The sequence below is a fragment of the Salmo salar genome, chromosome 13, assembly GCF_965601325.2.
Source record: "Salmo salar chromosome 13, fSalSal1, whole genome shotgun sequence".
NCBI classification, from domain to species: Eukaryota; Metazoa; Chordata; class Actinopteri; order Salmoniformes; family Salmonidae; genus Salmo; species Salmo salar.
The window spans coordinates 37782661-37805465 of NC_138303.1; the positions used below are offsets into that span (position 1 = coordinate 37782661).

The 22805-nt window shown below is 43.6% G+C and overlaps 1 protein-coding gene across 1 annotated transcript; it reads left to right on the plus strand.

Moving 5' to 3' along the window:
• Positions 1-1984: 1984 nt before the first annotated feature.
• Positions 1985-22537, plus strand: LOC106567232 (voltage-dependent L-type calcium channel subunit alpha-1D). The gene is given in 39 exon segments (XM_082960045.1): positions 1985-2122; positions 2241-2306; positions 4102-4168; positions 4259-4285; positions 5193-5353; positions 5581-5806; positions 6320-6527; positions 6668-6788; positions 7039-7114; positions 7257-7317; positions 7512-7569; positions 7663-7756; positions 7873-8002; positions 8371-8430; positions 8567-8673; positions 9811-9898; positions 12469-12576; positions 12661-12713; positions 12848-12994; positions 13093-13294; positions 13450-13608; positions 13804-13914; positions 15087-15170; positions 15468-15488; positions 15655-15840; positions 15965-16030; positions 16119-16210; positions 16570-16729; positions 16886-17013; positions 17208-17304; positions 17456-17558; positions 17669-17770; positions 18025-18149; positions 18614-18724; positions 18919-19535; positions 19642-19982; positions 20088-20200; positions 20351-20728; positions 21061-22537. Coding segments are annotated over 39 exon segments (5334 nt in total). The 5' UTR covers positions 1985-2049; the 3' UTR covers positions 21268-22537.
• The last annotated feature ends 268 nt before the right edge of the window (positions 22538-22805 follow it).

A 22805-nucleotide genomic window follows, 5' to 3' on the forward strand; every position in this document is an offset into this window, starting at 1 on the left:
GTAAAATGTCTTTACCTCATTTTCCCAACAGATGTCTTTGCTCTTCACTGATTACAGTAATGGACAAATGAGGAAGTATGTATATTTGACCATGCTGTCTTCTCCCTCTCTGTGAGTGCAGGAACAAGTAGAGTATGTCTTCCTGGTCATCTTCACCATTGAAACCTTCACTAAGATCCTGGCCTATGGCTTGGTCATGCACCCTAGCGCCTACATCCGCAGTGGCTGGAATTTGCTTGATTTTGTCATCGTTGTCGTCGGGTACGCTAGCTCATGTCTCCATTCCTCTTCTGTTACCCCCTCCATTCTGTTTATGGTGTTTTAGCTGTATTGTTGTTGTGCGGCTGTTGTTGCAGGTTGTTCAGTGTGGTTGCTGAGGGGACGGCCGACCACAAGCCTGGAGAGGCCCACCATGCAGCAGGCAAACCAGGAGGACTGGATGTCAAAGCTCTCAGAGCCTTCAGGGTGCTACGACCCCTTAGGCTGGTGTCTGGCGTACCCAGTAGGTTTGCGTGTGTGTGTACGTGTGTGTGTACGTGTGTGTGTACGTGTGTGTGTGTGTGTTTCAGTAAAACCCATCTCTCTGCTGGGTGTGTGTGTGTGTGTGTGTGTGTGTGTGTGTGTGTGTGTGTGTGTGTGTGTGTGTGTGTGTGTGTGTGTGTGTGTGTGTGTGTGTGTGTGTGTGTGTGTGTGTGTGTGTGTGTGTGTGTGTGTGTGGTGTGCAGGTCTCCAGATTGTCTTGAACTCCATCATGAAGGCCATGGTTCCCCTACTCCACATTGGTCTGCTGGTCATGTTTGTCATCATCATCTATGCCATCATCGGCCTGGAGCTCTTCCTCGGCAGGATGCACAAGACCTGTTTCTACTTGGGCACCGGTACAAACTTCACTTACAACACAAACAAGTATACTGCACTGTACTGTACATACACTGCTCTATACTGTACATACACATCCTAACACTATATTAAAGAGTTGCATTTGAGTCATTGTACGCAGACAGGGGTAAACAAGTTATTTACATACAAGTTTGTTATCAGCTAATGCTTTGTAAGCCTGGATTTTATATGAGATTTCCATCTTTTTACTAAGAAGACTAAGACATTTGTCACGATGAGTGACCTCCTCGTGTTGTCCTCTCTCCCAGAACTGAACGTGGATGATGACCCCACACCGTGTGCGTTTGCTGGGAATGGGCGCGATTGTGTGGGCAATGGGACAGAGTGCAGAGGACCGTGGGAGGGGCCTAATGGCGGGATCACCAACTTTGACAACATCTTTTTTGCCATGTTGACTGTGTTCCAGTGTATCACCATGGAGGGCTGGACCGATGTGCTCTACTGGGTAACATCACACTCTCTTTCTTTCTTGGCTGCATCATAAATGGTACCCTACTCCCTATAGTGTGTTACTTTGACCAGAGACCTGTGGACCCTGGTCAAAGGTAATGCACTACATAGGGAAAAGGGTGTCATTTTGAATGCACCCCTAGTACTTTTCTTCCTATTCTTAACTACTCCTCTGATTTAATTTAATTATCTATCTTCACATATGGAACAGTTTCTGATTATCTATCTATCAAACAATCAATCAATCAAATGTATTTTTAAAGCCCTTTTTAAATCAGCAGTTATCACAAAGTGCTTATACAGAAACCCAGCGTAAAACACCCAATGCAGATGTAGAAGCACGATTAACAATGCTTAATCTCCCTCTGTCTCTTTCTGTATTCCTGCAGATGAATGATGCAATTGGCTTTGAAATACCCTGGGTGTACTTTGTCTCTCTGGTCATATTTGGCTCGTTTTTCGTACTCAACCTTGTATTGGGAGTGTTGAGCGGGTGAGTGAGTGGAAGTTTGTGTGAATGTTTGTCTTGTTGTTACGTTTGTGTGTGAAGGCCTTGTCCGAGTGTAGGTCATGTGCTGACCGTCTATATGTGCGTCTGTACGTGTGTCTGTGTGTGTCTGTGTGTGCAGAGAGTTCTCCAAGGAAAGAGAGAAGGCCGTGGCTCGTGGAGAGCTGCAGGACGCCCAGAATAAGAAACAGATGGAGGAGGATATGTGTGGTTACATGGACTGGCTTATCGAGGCCGAGGATGTGGATGAGGAAGGAAACAAACGTATGGTTAACTGACTGACTGAGATACCCACGCACATATAAACACACAAATAAATACACACGCATACAAACACAGCCTTGCACTCATATAGTCAACCTTTCCTTTGTCTCCTAACAAGGTGCTGCTGTTGCCAAGAAGAAAATGATGAAGAAGTTTGGCTGGTATAAACACAGCGAGGACGGAGGTATGATGGCCTGTCACTCTTCTCACTGTTACTGTCTGTGTGTTAATGCAGGAAAACTTAAATCCGTTTTACCTAGTTTCTACCAGCATGTCACATGTGCAACCAGAAGGAAAAAAAACTCTAGACCACCTTCATCGTCCCCACAGAGGCTGTACGTTCATATCCCAACCACAAGTCATGGATTACAGGCAACATCCGCACCGAGCTAAAGGGTAGAGCTGCTTCTTTCAAGGAGCGAGACACTAATCCGGACGCTTATAAGAAATCCTGCTATGCCCTCCAATGAACCATCAAACAGGAAAAGCGTTAATACAGGAATATGATTGAATCCTACTACAGCGGTTCTGACGCTTGTCAGATGTGTCAGGGCTTGCAAACCATTACGGATTACAAAGGGAAGACCAGCCGCGAGCTGTCCAATGACACAAGCCTATCAGACAAGCTAAATGGCCTCTATGTGTGCTTCGAGGCAAGCAACACTGGAGCATGCATGAGAGCACAAGCTGTTCTGTGTGATCACGCTCTCTGTAGCCAATGTGAGTAAGACCTTTAAACAGATCAACATTCACAAGGCCGCAGGGCCAGACGGATTCCCAGGACGTGTACTCAGAGCATGCGCTGACCAACTGGCAAGTGTCTTCACTGACTCTCAGGCGTGCGTGCTTAGTCCCCTCCTGTACTCCCTGTTCACCCACGACTGCATGGCCAAACACAACTCCAACACCATGATTAAGTTTGCAGACGACACAACGGTGGTAGGCCTGATCACCAACAATGATGAGATAGCATATTGGGAGGAGGTCAGAGATCTGGTAGTGTGGTGCCAGGATAACAACCTCTCCCTCAACGTGACCAAGACAAAGGAGCTGATCGTGAACTACAGGAAAAGGAGGCCCCCATTAACATCGACAGGGCTGTAGTGGAGCGGGTCGAGAGCTTCAAGTTTCTTGGTGTCCATATCATCAACAAACTATCATGGTCCAAACACACCAAGACAACTGTGAAGAGGGCACGACAACACATATTCCCCCCCAGGAGACTGCAAAGATTTGGCATGGGTCCTCAGATCCTCAAAAAGTTATGCAGCTGCACCATCGAGAGCATCCTGGCTGGTTGCATCACTGCCTGGTATGGCAACTGCTCGGCATCTGACCGCAAGGGGCTACAGAGGGTAATGCGTACGGCCCAGTACATCACTGGGGCCAAGCTTCCTGCCATCCAGGACCTCTAAACCAGGTGGTGTCAGAGGAAGGCCCTAAAAATGTCAAAGACTCCAGCCACCCTAGTCATAGACTGTTCTCTCTGCTACCACACGGCAAGCGATACCGGAGTGCCAAGTCTAGGTCCAAAAGGCTCCTTAACAGCTTCTACCCCCAAGCCATAAGACTGCTAAACAGTTAATCATATGGCTACCCGGACTATTTGCATTGACCCCCTTTTTTATGCTGCTGCTACTCACTGTTTATTATCTATGCATAGTCACTTTACCCCTACCTACGTGTACATATGACCTCAATTACCTTGACTTACCTGTACCCCTGCACATTAATTTGGAACCGGTATCCCCTGTATATATCCTAGTTATTATTATTTTATTGTGTAACTTTTTTTAAACTTTAGTTTATTTTGCAAATATTTTCTCACTCTGCAATGTTCTTTAAGGGCTTGTAAGTAAGCATTTCACGGTAAGGTCTACACCTGTTGTATTCAGCGCATGTGACAAATCCAGTTTGATTTGATTTGTACTACTTGGCTCTGTGTAGTCTAATCCATGGCTCTGCTACGTGTTCAACAGAATCGGATTCAGACTCTGAATTTGAAGCATATCTAGATGACGACAATGGCTGCTGCGCATCTCTTATGTAAGGAAATAAACAAATGTATTTGAATTTCATTCTTTGTTAATTAGATGTCATTGTTGTCATGTAATGCTTCTTTCTCCTTTTTTTCAGGGCTAAAATGATGGCCAACAGTTTCTGGTAAGTTGAGTAGGATAGCTCCGTTGTGTCTCTGACTATGATTCAATTATATGACATGCTATTTTATCAAATCGATTCTTTAGTGAATAACAGTTCAAAGTTCATACGAAGTTGCCATAATCAGCTCGTGCTGTATTCTGGCTGGTCTAGTCGAAATTCACCATTCCAGCGTGGGGATCTGGCCTCATGTACATTTTGTTAGATAGAGTAGTCTTTCAACCGTTCGCAACCACAACTCAAGCCGGGGTTTGCTTAATCTAACGTCAATTGGGTCACAGGGGTTTTTGTACTGGGGAAGAGAAGGGCGTGTTTCATCCCTCTCCAACCAATGTCTGTTCACTTGGGCGTAGCCAATGAGTGAGCATAAGTTTACTTATGAAAACAATTCTCTAATTTAGAAGCTAAAATCAGATTTTGTCTTCTCACAAATAGTTTCATATTTAAACATTTAAATTGCGCAACAATTCCATGTGAATCTGATAACTAAAATGTGTAGACTTTCCAAGATACAATTTATGTCGTCCTGTCATCAGATATAATGTCCCAGACAACAACTGATCTGACATCATATTCTTTAAGTACCAACGGACACTTTCAACTGGTTGAGAAAGGGAATTATTGTTCCATTCCCCAACCTTTTGATGTTACCATACTCTCTCTATGTTAACAAAGGGCTTTCCAAGAGTCCATTCTGTAGAGTGGAAAGAAAAGGGGGAAAGGTATTTATGGGGGGGTCATAAACCTCACCCAACAGGGCAATGTCATGACAGTTCTAAGAATATACACAATGTTTTATTATCAGTTTTCTTTTATGAGAAAGTACACTACACTACAGACTTTTGACAAAGCTGGTTTCTGACCCTTCCGCTCCTCATATAACTTGTCTCCTGTTTCTCTCTTCACTCAGTGAACAGCTATGCCAACTGAACCACGCCTTTCGGAAAAACTGTCGTGTAGCAGTCAAATCTCAGAACTTCTATTGGCTGGTGCTTCTTCTGGTGTTTCTCAACACTGCAGCCAGTGCCTCTGAACACTACGGCCAGCCCAAGTGGCTCACTGAGATGCAGGGTCAGGATACACTCTCTTCTCTACATCTCTTCCTGTTATTCTTTCTCTCTCCACCTACCTGTATCTGTTCTTTTCTATTTGTTTCTGCATGTCCTCCTCCCCTCTTTCCTTTTCTCTATGTCATTTTATCCCTAATTCAGCAGGTTGAAATGTTGACATAGACATCAGGAAAAATATATATACATCAATCAATAAATAACCTTTATTTTCCTTGGTCTTTTCTTCAGAGCGGGCCAATAAGATCCTGTTGATGTTGTTCACGCTGGAGATGCTGTTAAAGATGTACAGTTTCGGTTTCCAGATTCACTTCATGGCTCTGTTTAACCGCTTCGACTGCTTCGTGGTGTGTGGTGGCATCCTGGAGACAGTCTTGGTAGAGTTGCAAATCATCCCTCCCATCGGCATCTCTGTGCTGCGCTGTGTCCGCCTGCTCAGGGTGTTCAAAGTGACACGGTCGGTAACTGCTAGCCTGGTCCCAGATCTGTTTGGTCTGTCTTGCTAGCTTGGTCCCAGTTCTGTTTGTGTTGTCTTGCTCATATTGCCTACGGTCTTGCTAGCCTGGTCCCAGATCTGTTTGGTCTGTCTTGCTAGCTTGGTCCCAGTTCTGTTTGTGTTGTCTTCCTCATATTGCCTACGGTCTTGCTAGCCTGGTCCCAGATCTGTTTGGTCTGTCTTGCTTGCTTGGTTCCAGTTCTGTTTGTGTTGTCTTGCTCATATTGTCTATGGTCTTGCTAGCTTGGTCACAGGTCTTGCTTGCTTGGTCACAGATCTGTGTGGGCTGTCTTGCTAGCTTGGTCCCAGATCTTTCCGGAATACGCTGGTATGCAAGTCAAACGCACTTTTGAAAGCACTATATGGAATGTCACTCAGCAATTGATACATTTCATGCATGTATTCAGTATGGAAGGCTACTACATACCTTGATTCTTTACCCTCAAACACTGAAACTACCTGTCTCCTGTTTAGGCACTGGGCAGCCCTATCAAACCTGGTCAATTCCCTGCTCAACTCCATGAAGGCTATCTGCTCCCTGCTGCTCCTGCTTTTCCTCTTCCTCATCATCTTCTCCCTGCTGGGGATGCAGCTGTTTGGGGGCAAGTTCAACTTTGATGAGACTCAGATGAAGAGAAGCACGTTTGACACTTTCCCCCAGGCCCTGCTCACCTGCTTCCAGGTGACTTATAATTCTAACACTCCTCACGCTACTATCAAATTCTACATGCTTTTCATTACAGCCGCCCTCTCTCTGTCTCTGTCTGTCTCTCTCTTTGTCTCTATTTCTTTCTCTCTCTCCCCCCCTTTTCTCCTCTGTAGATCCTTACAGGAGAGGACTGGAATGCTGTGATGTATGATGGGATCATGGCTTATGGCGGGCCAGTCTTCCCACAGATGATTGTGTGTGTCTACTTCGTCTCCCTCTTTGTTGTCGGCAACTGTATCTTTCTATTAACCAAGACAGAGAGAGTTGGTTATATATATAATCTGCATTTGTACAATTTATTTATTTATTTTTATTTAACCTTTATTTAACTAGGCAAGTCAGTTAAGAACAAAATCTTATTTACAATGACCTACAAAGTCATTGCATGTACACAAACCTCTATCAATACAGACTGTACTCTATAAGATCGGTATTCACTGATGTTGTCAAGCTCTTGGTCAATTCCTTGATATCTCTTGATCAGATATCCTGCTCAATGTCTTCTTGGCTATCGCTGTGGACAACTTGGCAGGTGGTGATGGTGGAAAAAAGCAAGTAGAGTAAGTATCAAAGAAGCCAAACTAATAAAATGTATAATTTGATGGTCTGGTTATATCACTGGACATAGCTAAGTAGCATCAGTAATGAGGAGAATAAGTAGATGGTGAACAAAAGCAAAGTGGTGAATTAATGGTTTTGCAGAGAGAAAAAGGATGATGAAGAGGACTGGGACGAAGATGAAGACAAAGAGGAAGATGCGGCGGTATGTACCTAAATATTGTTTCAGGGGACCAACTCAGTACAATATTTTCTACAGCAGCTACTCTTATGGGCTGCAACCTTATCTAACTGATAATAGTTTGGAAGGAGTATCTGTGCTCCTCAGTGTTTTAAAGATAAAAAATAATCTCATGTTTGCATTTCTTTCTTGCTCTCTCTTTCCTTGTGCAGAATGAGATGGATGACTGGGAGGAGAATGAGGAGTTGAGAGCCATCGAGGGTCTGGAGGGTAAGTGTCGTTCCGTATACCTCAGAAGGGTTCTCCTCAGACTGTGTGACACATGGATTGTTCTCTAAATCGACTGATCTGATCAACTACCCTCTCTAGGAATCATGCCTGTGAAGCCTGAATCCGCTCCGAAAGAGAAGATTGAACCCATTCCAGATGGGAGCTCCTTTTTCATTCTTGGAAAGAGAAACTGGTAAGTCACAGTCACAGAGCCCTATGGACCCTGGTCAAAGGTAATGCACTATATAGGGAATTGTGTACCATTTCAGAGCACCCATGTCACTTGCATGGTCTCTCCTCTCCCCTCAGCCTTCGAGTGGCCTGTCACAATCTCATCCACCACTCCTACTTCACCAACCTCATCCTCGTCTTCATCATCGCCAGTAGTATTTCTCTGGCCGCTGAGGATCCAATCAGAGCTCACTCCTTTAGGAACAACGTAAGGCAATTTGAAGAAAAAAAATCCCTCTAGATATCTACTAATACAACTGTCAGTCCCGCCCTCACAACCAAGCACTACCTAGCACCCAATCAATATCTATAGTCTATAACTGGCATTCAAAACTATCCATTCACACTCTCACTCAACTACCATATATCTACCCTCACTGCTCAATGGTTTCAACCAAAACTGCTGTTCTCATACTCACCTTACCCTGCCCACCGGGGTTGGGTTAAATGCGGAAAACACATTTCAGTTGAATGCATTCAGTTGTACAACTGACTAGGTATCTCCCTTTCCACCACCAAATAGTGTTTCTGTATTGTTGTTATGATGCTGACGTAGGATATCTTCTCTATCTTCAGATGCTTGGCTACGCTGATTATGCATTCACCTCCATATTCACTGTGGAAATCATACTGAAGGTAAAATGTCTCCTATCTTTCCTTTCCTTCAGGCAGTAGATCTATGTCTATCTATAAACATATACAGGAGTGCACATGGCAGTGTAAATACCATTTAGAATCACTCTTAACTCTTGTGATTTTTCTCCCTCTCCAGGTGACGGTTTTTGGTGCGTTCCTTCATCCTGGTTCCTTCTGTAGGAATGCCTTCAACCTCCTGGACTTGCTGGTTGTCAGTGTGTCTCTCGCGTCCTTCTTCCTCCAGTGAGTATCTGTCGGAATATTAGCCAAGCGGGCTCGAACCTCAGGCGCATAGCTGAAAAGCTTGTGCCTGAATTCGAGCAGGAGGTCCATTAACAGTATGGTACAACCATTTTCAACCAACCTTTACTTAGTGATACTGTCTTCGTTATTCGGAAGGCTCCGGTGTCTCATAAACTTCTGTTTCCATTTGCAGTTGGAACTCCAAAAACCAGAGAATAGATATTAAATTAACTTTTTGTAGAGAGTGAGAAATGGCCTCTCACATGTAAATCTTTGTTTGTGTTGTTTGGATCGCACTGTGTGACGCCTTATTCTACATGTGGCTGTTTCGCTTACAAATGACTAGTTCCTGCTAAGCTGTTGTGAAATGCCAGATGTCTGGCAGCTAAAATGGTGAGGAAACTCCTCATGCAGCGCAGACATTTCAGTTCATATTTTTCTGAATATTCTCAGCTTTTTGGATTCCAGCAGCAACTGTGAACAGACGTTTGTAAGACACTGGTGTCTTCTGAATCAAGAACGAAGAAAGTATCACCAAGTAAATGTTGGTTGAAAATAACTGTACCAAGACTTTAATGGACCATCGACTCAACGGCCATCACAAGCTAGTTAGCTAGCTATACAGATGAATGTAAGATTTGATCAGCTATCGGTGTGTGTGTCTGTCTGTGTGTCTGTGTGTCTGTGTGTCTGTATGTCTGTGTGTCTGTGTGTCTGTCTGTCTGTCTGTCTGTCTGTCTGTCTGTCTGTCTGTCTGTCTGTCTGTCTGTCTGTCTGTCTGTCTGTCTGTCTGTCTGTCTGTCTGTCTGTCTGTCTGTCTGTCTGTCTGTCTGTCTGTCTGTCTGTCTGTCTGTGTGTGTGTGTGTGTGTACTGTATTTATTGTGTCTTACGAAATACATACTCTGGCTACACAATACATTTCCCATTTGCAAAGACAATAAAGTTTGAATTGAATTGGTTCTGTCCTAAAAGGGACATTGGAAGGATGATGAACTGCTGTTCCTTTACAGGTCAATGGACAGTATTGGCCCTGATTATATAGACATAATACTGTAACAGCACTCTCTGCAGGTCAGACAAGAAAAGTGCTGTGTGGATCATTCCAACACTCGTATCTGCTTCTCCTATACTCTCAGTTCCAGCGCTATCTCTGTGGTCAAGATTTTCAGGGTACTCAAAGTGCTCAGGCCTCTTCGAGCAATCAACAGAGCCAAGGGACTCAAGGTAATCATTTGACCACTTTAACCACCTCTCTCTCTTTCTCTCTCTCTCTCTTTCTCTCTCTCTCTCTCTCTCTCAATCGATTTCAAGGACTTTATTGGCATGGGAAACATATGTTTACATTGCCAAAGCAAATGGAATAGACAATTAACAAAAGGGAAACATTAGTAAGCATTACCTCTTACAAATGTTTTAAAAGAATATAGACATTTCAAATGTTATATTATTGGCTATGTACGGTGTTGTAACAATGTGCAAGTAGTAAAATTATCAAAGGGGGAACAAATTAACAGATAAATATAGGTTGTATTTACAATGTTGTTTGTACTCCACTGGTTGCCCCTTTCTCATGGAAACGGGCCACAAATCTTTCTGCTGTTATTGCACACTGCAGTATTTCGCCTAACAGATATGGGAGTTTATCAATGTTTGATTTGTTTTCAAATTCTTTGTGGGTCTGTGTGATCTTTGAGAAATATGTGTCTCTAATGTGGTCATACATTTGGCAGGAAGTTAGAAAGTGCAGCTCAGTATCCACCTCAATTTGTGGACAGTGGGCACATAGCTTGTCTTCCTATGGCGGCTTCTCTCAATAGTAAGGCTATGCTCACTGAGTCTGTACATAGTCAAGGATTTTAGTAAAGGATTTTCTTAATTTGGGGTCAGTCACAGTGGTCAGGTATTCTGCCACTGTGTACTCTCTGTTTAGGGCCAGATAGCATTCCAATTTGCTCCGCTTTTTGTTTGATTCTTTCCAGTGTGCCAAATAGTTATCTTTTTGCTTTCATATCATTTGGTTGTGTCTAAATGTGTTTCTATCCTGGAGCTCTGTGGGGTCTGTTTGTGTTTGTGAACAGAGCTCCAGAACCAGCTGGCTTAAAGGACTCTTCTCTAGGTTTATCTCTCTGTAGGTGAGGACTTTGTGGTGGAATGTGTGGACATCACTTCCTTTTAGGTGGTTGTAGAATTGAACAGCTGTTTTCTGGATGTTGATAACTAGTGTGTATAGTCCTCATTCTGATCTGCATTGTTTGGGGTTTTGCATTGTACACAAAGTATATTTTTGCAGAATTCTGCAGGCAATCTCTCAAATGGGTGTTGGTCCCATTTTGTGAATTCTTGGTTGGTGAGTGGACCCCAGACCTCACAACCATAGAAGGCAATGTGTTCGATAACGGCTTTAAGTATTTTTTGCCAGATCCTAATTGGGGAGTTGAGTTTTATATTCCTTTGGATGGCATAGAAGGCCCTTCTTGCCTTGTCTCTTAGATCGTTCACAGCCTTGTGGAAGTTACCTGTGGTGTTGATGTTTAGGCCGAGGTAGGTGTCATTCTTTGTGTGCTCTAGGGCAACAGTGCCTAGATAGAATTTGTATTTGCTGTCTTTGCTACTGGACCTTTTTTGGAACAGCATTATTCTTGTCTTATTGAGACCCACTGTCAGGGCCCAAGTCTGACAGAATCTGTGCAGAAGATCTAGGTGCTGCAGTAGGCCCTTCTTGGTTGGGGTCAGAAGCACATGATCATCTGCAAACAGTAGACATTTGATTTCTGAGTTCAGTAGGGTGAGGCCAGGTGCTGCAGCCTGTTCTTGTGACCTCACCAATTCATTGATATATATGTCGAAGAGGGTGGGGCTCAAGCTGCATCCCTGTCTCAGTCCACGGCCCTGAGGAAAGAAATCTGTGTGTTTATTGCCAATTTTTACTGCACACTTGTTGTTTGGGTACATTGATTTTATAATGTCAAATGCTTTCCCCCCAACACTAATTTCCATCAATTTGTAGAGCAGACCCTGTTGCCAAATTGAGTAAAAAGCTTGTTTGAAATCAACAAAGCATGAGAAGCCTTTGCTTTTGTTTTGCTTTGATTGTTTGTCAACAATTGCGTGCAGGGTTTACACATGGTCTGTCGTATGGTATTTTGGTAAGAAGCCAATTTGACATTTGCTCAGGACATTGTTTTCACTGAGGAAATGTCTGAGTCTTCTGTTGATGATACTCCTGGGGAGTTTTCTGCTGACCCATATTCCACGGTAATTATTGGGGTCAAATTTGTCTTCACTTTTGTGGATTGGGTTGATTGGGCCTTGGTTCCAAATATTAGGGAAGATGCCAGAGTTGAGGATAATGTTGAAGAGTTTAAGAATAGTCCATTTGAATTTGTGGTCTGTATATTTTAGCATTTTGTTTAGTATACAATCAACACCAACTTTTTGGGTTGGAGGGTTTTTATTTTGTCCTGTAGCTCATCCAATGTAATTGGAGAATCCAGTGGCTTCTGGTAGTCTTTAATAGCTGATTGTAAGTTTTGTAAATTATCATGTATATATTTTTGCTCTTGGTTCTTTCTTATATGTCCGAAAAGATTGGAGAAGTGGTTTATCCATACATCTCCATTTTGGATAGATAGCTCTTTGTGTTGTTGTTTGTTTAGTGTGTTCCAATTTACCCAGAAGTGGTTAGATTCTATGGATTATTCAATCCCATCTCTCTCTCTCTCTCTCTCTCTCTCTCTCTCTCTCTCTCAAATAACTGTACAAATGTGCTCTTCTGCCTGTGCTTTTGTTGACAGAATGTAGTGCAGTGCGTGTTTGTGGCAATCAAAACCATCGGAAACATCTTGATCGTCACAACACTCCTCCAGTTCATGTTTGCTTGTATTGGAGTGCAGCTCTTCAAGGTACTTGGTCATTGCTTTTTTGAAAACACTCCGTGTGGTGTCTTCTCATTATAAAGTAATGTTTGTCTGCTCTGTGTGTTACAGGGAAGATTCTACAGTTGCACCGATGAAGCTAAACACACTCCATATGAGTGCATGTAAGACTTTATTTTTTGTCTTTTATTTGTCTATCTCATAGCCAATGCCTCACTCAAATTCCTGTCATTACATACTATATTTTATTACTAATAAGCATAGCTTTGTGTATGTGTGCTTGCGTTTTGTGTTTTAGGGGGACGTTTGTGGTGTATAAGGATGGTGATATGAATCACCCTATGGTGAGAGAGAGGAAATGGCAAAACAGTGAATTCAACTTTGACAATGTGCTGCAGGGCATGCTGGCCCTTTTCACTGTGTCTACATTTGAAGGCTGGCCACAGTGAGTACCAAGACCACGCATTAGTACGTATGATGACTATCTGTTTATATATTATAGCTGTTGTTCTTGTTTAAATCTCTCTTATTATAAACTCGTAGGCTGCTGTACAAGGCCATCGATGCCAATGCTGCGAACCACGGCCCTATCTACAACTACCGTGTGGAAATCTCCATATTCTTTATCATCTACATCATCATCATCGCTTTCTTCATGATGAACATCTTCGTGGGCTTCGTCATCATCACTTTCCGTGAACAGGGAGAATCTGAGTTCAAAAACTGCGAACTGAACAAAAATCAAGTTAGTTATTTTCCTTGAATAACTTATTACGACGCTCATCATAATCACAAAGCTACTATACCTTATTATCATGTGAAAGCCCTTCAGTCTACTGAGATTGCGAATTTTCACTTCACTTCCCACCTTCCCTGTGTCTCCTGTCCTGCCCTCCACAGAGACAGTGTGTACAGTACGCTCTGAAAGCCAAGCCCATCAAGATCTACATTCCCAGAAACCCGTCCCAGCTAAAGTTCTGGAAAATCATCGCCTCCAGCCAATTTGAGTACATCATGTTTGTCTTAATTCTTCTCAACACCCTCACCTTGGCTGTGCAGGTACAATACTGCAGTTCCTACTACGCCCAGTCATAATGTACACATCATGTATATTACAACAGGAATAAGATTGTAAATCATTTTTTAGAAAGTGATTAGAAATATTTTTACATAGTTTATCATGAGGAAGATAAATCCAAATTCAAATAAATGAATGGTAATGTATTGCTATGTGTCTCTGTCCTTCCCCTGCAGCATTATCAGCAGTCTAAAACATTCAACTCTGTGATGGACATCCTCAACTTGATCTTCACAGCCCTATTTACCATAGAGATGATCATCAAGCTACTGGCTCTCAGAACACATGTGAGTTCAACAGGCTTTCGCTGGACACATTTTGATATCAATACTGTGTTCTAATGTTCCATGTTCTGATGTTCTGATACCAGATTCTAATGTTCCAATGCCATGTTCTAATGTTCCGATGGTACCGGAACATTGACATCAAACAGATGTCAATGTTCCGGTACCATGTTCTAATGTTCCGATGGCATTCTAATTTTCCGATGGCATGTTAGAATATTCCGATACCATGTTCGAATGTTCCGATGGCATGTTCTAATGTTCCGATACCATGTTCCAATACCATGTTCCGATGTTCCGATACCATGTTCCAATGATCCGGAACCATGTTCTAGTGTTCCAATACCATGTTCTAATGATCCGGTACCATGTTCCGATACCATGTTCTAATGTTCCGATACCATGTTCTAATGTTCCGGTACCATGTTCTAATGTTCCGATACCATGTTCTAATGTTCCGATACCATGTTCTAATGTTCCGGTACCATGTTCTAATGTTCCGATACCATGTTCTAATGTTCCGATGGCATGTTCTAATGTTCCGATACCATGTTCTAATGTTCCGATACCATGTTCTAATGTTCCGATGGCATGTTCTAATGTTCCGATACCATGTTCTAATGTTCCGATGGCATGTTCTAATGTTCCGATACCATGTTCTAATGTTCCGATACCATGTTCTAATGTTCCGATACCATGTTCCAATAACATGTTCTAATGTTCCGATACCATGTTCTAATGTTCCGGTACCATGTTCTAATGTTCCGATGGCATGTTCTAATGTTCCGATACCATGTTCTAATGTTCCGATACCATGTTCCAATACCATGTTCCAATAACATGTTCTAATGTTCCGGTACCATGTTCTAATGTTCCGATACCATGTTCTAATGTTCCGATACCATGTTCTAATGTTCCGATGGCATGTTCTAATGTTCCGATACCATGTTCCAATAACATGTTCTAATGTTCCGATACCATGTTCTAATGTTCCGGTACCATGTTCTAATGTTCCGATGGCATGTTCTAATGTTCCGATACCATGTTCTAATGTTCCGATACCATGTTCCAATACCATGTTCCAATAACATGTTCTAATGTTCCGATACCATGTTCTAATGTTCCAATACCATGTTCTAATGTTCCATACTATTGATGGTGTTCCGTGTATCCAGCAATATTTCATTGATGCCTGGAACTCCTTTGACGCTCTGATCGTTGTGGGCAGTGTGCTAGACATCGTGGTCTCAGAGCTTAGTGTGAGTACGCTCTCTGTCTCTCCTTTAGCTGCTTCATGTTTCCTCATCTCTTCCATCTTCAACCCTTTTCTTTACTTCAGGGAAACGTGATACTTAGAAAATGCTTGCAATAAAGGCCTGCAAAACGATTTGTGTACAGTTATTCATTGTAACATCTCTGTTTAACAAACAAATAGCTTTATAACCCTCTTGTGTATGTTCTGTCAAATACTAAATGATATCTTATATTGTATCTTATATGTATATTTTCTGTTTTCTTCTTGTCTCTGGTATCTTTGAAACTTCTTATCAATCCAGGGAGGAGACGAGGATGTTGAAGTAAGACCACGACAGGAACACAATTTTCTCTCTCTCTTTCTTTATCTCTGTTACTATCTGTCCCTCTCTCTCTCATTTGAAAAAAATAACATATTTCCTTTCCTCTGTCTCTCCGTGAATAGTGTGAAAACAAGCAGCTGTTCCCTAAACCTCTGTTTCTCTCCAGGCCATCGAGGCCGCAGCCCAAGCTGCAGCTGTAGCCGTTCCTGGAGCTCCGCCCGGGGCCAAGAAGGAAAGCGGAAAAGTGTCCATCACATTCTTTCGTTTGTTCCGAGTCTTGCGATTGGTCAAGCTGCTCAGCAAAGGGGAGGGCATTCGAACCCTCCTCTGGACTTTTGTCAAGTCCCTCCAGGTCAGTGCTATGTTCAAACAGATGTCAAGACACACAGACAGAGAGACAGACAGACAGTGGTGTATAATTATAATTTAGATTTGGTAAATAAAATGTATGTTTATACCTCCTACCTCTTTCACAGGCCTTGCCATATGTCGGTCTACTTATTGCGATGATTTTCTTCATCTACGCTGTGATTGGCATGCAGGTGGGTCTCCTCCCATTCATTGTATCTCCTTCTTAAGTCTTTAAAATGCAGCTGGTGACAATATGACCTATGCTCTAACCTTTCGCAGACATTTGGAAAGATTGCTATAGATGACAACTCACATATCAACAGGAACAACAACTTCCAGACCTTCTTCATGTCTGTCCTGCTGCTCTTCAGGTGAGTTTTGCAGGAAAGAGAGGTAGATAGTTAGAAGCTCAACCACAGTCTATTTTTCTCCCCCAACTCTCCACTTCCATTTCTGCTCTTATTTTTCTCTTCTCTTCAACCTCTCCTCTCCTCTCCTCTCCTCTCCTCTCCTCTCCTCTCCTCTCCTCTCCTCTCCTCTCCTCTCCTCTCCTCTCCTCTCCTCTCCTCTCCTCTCCTCTCCTCTCCTCTCCTCTCCTCTCCTCTCCTCTCCTGTGTCTTCTCTCCTCTTCCTCCTGTGTCTTCTCTCCTCTTCCTCCTGTGTCTTCTCTCCTCTTCCTCTTGTGTCAACTTTCCTTTCCTTAGTCCTAACGTGTGTGCTCTTCCTGCAGGTGTGCCACCGGAGAGCAGTGGCAGGAGATCATGTTGGCCGCGTTGCCAGGGAGACCCTGTGACCCCGAGTCAGACTTTGAGCCCGGGGATGACAACATGTGCGGCAGCAACCTGGCTTACATCTACTTCATCAGCTTCTTCATGCTCTGCGCTTTCCTGGTGAGACACCTGTCTGTGAGAGGTGTCTTTTGCAAAAGAGAAATTCATCTCAATGAGACCAACTTGTGTACATAAAGGTTCATTAAAAAGATGTTGATTGCAGCCAATCTGAAGCAGACCAGCTGTGATTGATACACTCTGTGTTCCTCTTCTCAGATCATTAACTTGTTCATTGCTGTCATCATGGACAACTTTGAGTACCTGACCAGAGATTGGACCGTACTGGGTACTCATCACCTGGATGAGTTCAAACGAGTCTGGTCGGATTATGACCCAGAGGCGACGTAAGAGACCGCTCTCTCTATCGCTTTTAGATTTTTATTTTCAAATTGAAAAAGGATAAACGGGATATGGCCTTTATTCAGGAAACCCCTTCTGTATCTCTGTCCTCTATCTTCCTTTTACTTCTTACTCTCTTCTCGTCCATCCCTTTCCCCCATTTGGTCCTTTAATTGTGCTGTTTTTGTCTGTATTGCAGGGGTCGAATCAAACATATCGATGTGGTCACTATGCTGCGCAGGATCCAGCCACCCCTTGGTTTTGGAAAACTGTGCCCCCATCGTGTGGCCTGCAAGGTAGGGCAGATCACATTTTAATGTTAAAGGTTGAATAAATGAAATGATAAACGTATTAACTTCTTATATTTATATAATTGAATGTTTGATATATGTCAGATATTGTGCAGTGAGAATTGACTCTATTTCATCTGCTTGCTTGTCCTGTTAGAGGCTGGTTGCTATGAACGTGCCGCTGCACAGCGACGGGACAGTCACCTTCAATGCCACCCTGTTTGCGCTGGTCAGAACCTCACTGAAGATCAAGACCGAGGGTCAGTCAGGTCACATACACAGAGTGTATCATTCACACATTATTATTTAGTGCAGTGGTGCTTGCGGCCTTTACTCCTATGTTTTTAAAGGTCTTGTGTCTCTCCACTAGGGCCTGTTGACCAGGACAACGAGGAGCTCAGGGCCATCATTAAGAAGATATGGAAGCGCACTAAGCCCAAGCTCCTTGAAGAGGTCATTCCACCCCCTAGAGGTAAACCATAGGAGGTGCCATTTCAACCAACTAGAGAGACGTATTACTGTATACTACCGTATAACCACACAGACCACTCTAATGGTAGTTTACGCATTTTCAAGTTACAGAAATACAGGTTTCTTTCTGTATCTCCCTATTGTCTGTTTTTTTCTCTTAGTTCGTCCCTATCACATTCCTATTTGCCTCCTCCCTTTGTTTAAGATGTATTTTTTCCCCTTTCTCCTCCTCTGTTGCGATTCTTCCTGACTCAGGGGAAGAGGTGACTTGTGGGAAGTTCTATGCCAGCTTCCTGATCCAGGACTACTTTAAAAAGTTCCGCAAGAGGAAGGAGCGGGAGAGGAAGAAGAAGGGAAAGGACAAGAAAGACTCACTCCAGGTATACCAGTTACCTGTTAACACATTATGGTAAACCATGGGGTGTTGGGTTGAGTGTGCAGAGATTGACACAGAGACAGGGAGGCTTTAGTCCATTGAAACAACTTTAATAATACAGAAAATAAACATAACAAAGAAAATCACTGAGGTTTTTCTCAGTCCTTCTTCTCTCCTTTTGCTTGGTGTCTGTCTCTCCCCGTTCTCTCTTGCGGTGCGCCACCATGCTCCTTTTATTTGGCCTCCACGGCTGGTTGGCACTTTTCTCTAATTACCTCCACTTAGAGCTGTCTGTGTCGGGGTGCCCAGCTCCCGTCTTCCCAGCAGAGGGAGCCAACGTCGCCTCACGTATCTCCCCTCTATTACCATCCCCCGGGGTAGACCTCCTGGGATACCACAATGTGTTGTTACTGTTTGGTGTCTTTGTGTATGTGTTTGTGTATCACACTGTGTGTCTTTGTGTGTCAGGCAGGGCTCAGGTCACTGCAGGCACTGGCCCCAGAGTTGCATCTGGCCTTGGCAATGGAGGGAGAGGATGAGGAGGGTGTGGATGGAGAGTTGGATGAAGAGTTCTTCAAGGTAAGTGATTGACTGTCATTAGTGTATCAAAACAGTATATCCTGAAGTGATTGGTCTGTTCTCTGTATTTGACATTGCTCAAATAAGCAAATATCACATACAATAGGTAAGCAAAATAAATGTTTATAATATTTACAACAAAAAACAGTTGACTGTATATTAAAGCAAATCTCTTTGTTTCCCCCTCCCTGCAGAATGACAACGTTTTCGAAGATCCTGGCACTTCTGCCACAAGTACTCCATCCACCACTCACATGCCAGCTGACATAGAGGAGGGCACCACCACTATCTTCATGGAGCCCTTCATCGAGCCCACAATATCCAGCAACGTGGTCACAGAACAGCCATTGACAGTCAGCGAGAAACCAGAATCAGCTCTCTCATCCTTTGATGCAGTGATGGAACAGCCCACGAGATCTGAGGCCATCCCTCCACCAGAAGACACACCAGCCCCAGCCCCGCCCCAACCAGCCCCAGCCCCGCCCCAACCAGCCCCAGCCGCATCACCAGCAAAAGATCCATCCCCTCCCCAACCAGCACCAGCCGCAAACCCACCAAATGCCCCATCCCAGCCTCAACCAGCCCCTGTTGCATCCTCACCAAATGTTGCTTCTCCACCACAGGTGGTTGCTCAATCCCCACCTCAAATAGTGTTAGCCCCACCAGAACCAGAGGCACCTCAAATAGTGTTAGAGGCAGCCCCTGCCCCACCTCAACCAGAGCCATTGATGGAGGGAAGAGGAGGGGAAACTTCCACTCCACAGCAGGTGTACTACCCACAGTACCCAGTGGACAGACCAACAAACAATGGGTGAGTGGAAAAGGGAGAGAAGAGGATCTGGGTGAAAGGGGTTGAAGAGTCAGTGTGTGTGTGTGTGTGTGTATTCATATCTGTTCCCTTTCCCTCAACTTCACAGGCATGTGTATCAAGAGCAACCTGTAGCATCCCCTATCCCGTCAGACTACATGCAGAGTCCTACTCCTAACTTCACCAATGGGAGAGCTGCAGGAGTGCCCTACGCCAATGGAAACGGCATGAATGGGAACGTCTACAATGGCGGTACGAATGGAGGTAGTGTGAATGGAGGTAGCATCACCGGAAGTAGCATGAGTGGCTACACTGGCAATGGTTACAACGGAAATGGTTACAATGGAAATGGTTACAATGGAAATGGCTACAATGGAAACGGCTACAATGGCAACGGTAACACATTTGAGCAGTATGTCCGGAGACGTGTTCTTCCTCCCACTCCTGCAGGTAATCATCACATGGTCTCAGTCTTTCTCCTCGACACCAGTAGAATCAGTAGAACTAGAAACCCAGTGACCGTCTTAGTACATTTCCATGTATTTTCCCTTCCAGGTCGCAAGCCGCCCTCCTTTAACATCCAGTGTCTGAGGGCACAGCATAGCGCAGATGACATCCCCATCCCTGGCACGTACGAGAGTAACTCGCCCCCATGCAGATCCAGACTGGTAAGACACAGACACATGCAAAAGAATAGTCAACCAATGCTTACATGAATCAGAGACACATTTTCATTTGGTGCCAAATTTGGAATTGAAAGCGTTTGAATGTAATAATAGAAATCAAGATTTTAATCATTGTCCTCTATCCTCCTCCAGCCCCTTGACTCCCGCCGCAGCAGTGCCTCCTCCATGTCCTCTGCCTCCTGGGCCAACAACGGAGGAGGACATGCAGGGTCGACGCCAGGAGCAGGGGTGTCGGCAGCATCATCAGCAGCAGCGAAGAGAGGGCGTCTGCTCTACGCCCCTCTGATGCTGGTGGATGAGGGCAGGGGCACCAAGCAGGTGTGGGGAGACAGGACCCAGGCCACCTCCAGCCTCCCTGCTATTGCAACCAGGCCCAGTGGCTGGTACCCTGGAGCCCCGACACTCCCTGTGCCCACCCCCCAGAACAGGAGCTACACCAATGGCAGGGTGCCCTCCCAGATCAGCCAGAGCCTCATCGAGAAGGGCAGTGCAGACAGCCTGGTGGAGTCGGTAAGTGATGGATGAAATAGGATGTCCTGATGAGAGTAAGATAAAAGTCCCAAGGCTACATACTGCTTAGGATATACAGTACTTATCAGGGTAATAGTGAGTGGAAAAGTCAAGAGCACTCCAAGCCTCAGTAATTCACCTCAAAAATAGCTTTGCTATGAATTTAATTTTGCCTACAGTGTAAGTTAGTCAGTGATTTAAACCCCACGAAAGTTCCTCTATTTATGAATATTCAATAAACACGTGTATGCTGTAGGTAAGGAGAGAGAGAAAGAAAGAGAGAGAGAGATATTTGTGTTCACTGTTTCACAACTCTCCTTACTCTCCCACAGATCCTGATATCGGAAGGCTTGGGCCTCTATGCAAGAGACCCAAAGTTCGTGAACTTCGCCAAGCGAGAGATCGCGGACGCATGTAACATGACCATTGATGAGATGGAGAATGCAGCCACAGACCTGCTGACCCGTTCAGCGGGCCAGCCAATAGGACGCTTCGAGGAGGAGCTGGCTGACGAGATGAACTGTGTGATTTCCTACTGAGACTAGAGAGAGGAAACAGAGAGGAAGGGAGGGGAGAGGGAGGGTAGGAGAGTTGGAGGGCAATGAGATAGAGCCTTACCTTTTTGTCTCCATCAACATAGGGGGTAAGAATGGTGAGGCAAGCTATTGATCTTAGCAAACTGTCAATGTCTCTTTGATCAGGGTATTTTCCAGATCTTCTCGGGTAATTTGGCTTTGTTGAAAGTGTCAGTGTGTCTTGAACAAGAGCCTGAAATAACCATACTACATTTGATAGCACATAAATAAAGTATCTATTGAGGTTTGGCCACAATACTCTTAAACAGTTATTTCCAATGGAAGAGTGCACAGTACTATAGCCTTCCAAACGTGATTACAATTCTTATTCTACTATGAAGTATTTATCGCTATTTCAAAAGCAGCATTTTTGCCTTGTATTTCCATTTTGTACTGAGCTTGATTTGCTGTCCCTTTATGTAACCCCAAATCATACAATCACCCTGCTAAGACCATAGAAATATATTAAAAGCAGGCATAAATCCAACAAATAAATAAACCCCTTGTCTGTTGTGCAAGTGAGCTCCAGTTGTAACTATAGATCATGAAACAGGGTCTGTGTGTGTCATGTCAGTTGCCCAGTGAAGCATTAGCTTAGCATTAGACATTTGAACCATGTCATGTATAATTATATCAACAGAAATGCCACAGAAGATTCTGACAGTCATCATAATCTTCCTCAGTGAGAAACTTTGAAGTAGTATTTATGTACATGTATGGTCAAGAGGAAAGCAGCTTGTAAACGTAATAATAACAATTGCTAGTTTTGTTTTATTGGGACTGCTAATACTTTGAAATGTCAGGTATTTATGTGTGTACATTAATAAAGTGTCATGTCTTTTTCTCAAAGTTGTAATGCAGATCATTTAGTGACACTGGAATTCCGTCATTAAAGATAGTAGAGACAGGACTTGTATTAAATAACTGGTAAGCATGTAGTTATTTGTAATCTGGTAAGCACTGTATATATCTAAACAACTATAGAGTGATCTTAAGGAACAAAATGCACAAAAGAAACACATGAATTACATAATGACTCATTAGTGCATTGGCAGATGGAGAACATCTGTGTTTCCTTGGCCCACTCCATTCTACATTTAGAAACTCCTCTTTAATTACCATGGCAACACTTGGCTTAGTGATTTTCAGGTGTTATTGTTTTTCAGAAAGGAAGATAAATAAAGACTTACAAGGCTGGTCATGGTCAGCGCCCACTTAAACTAGGCTACTGGAGATCTTGTTTGATTCCTCACATCATGAGCAGCCTGAAAGGTGATTAAAAAAAGACTGTGTTATAAGCAGATAGAATATAATTCCATAGATGTATTAAGCACCTTTAGATCCGTTGTCTGTCATGTTGGTGTATGTGACAATAAAACTAAATGTTAGTAGGCTTAATAGTATCAAACCGTGTGAAATCAGATGTATGCGTGTCAAACTGAAGCCCTGAAGCTTAGACTTGTTGGCAGTGCAGCTGCATTCTCTTCTACAATATAATGTTG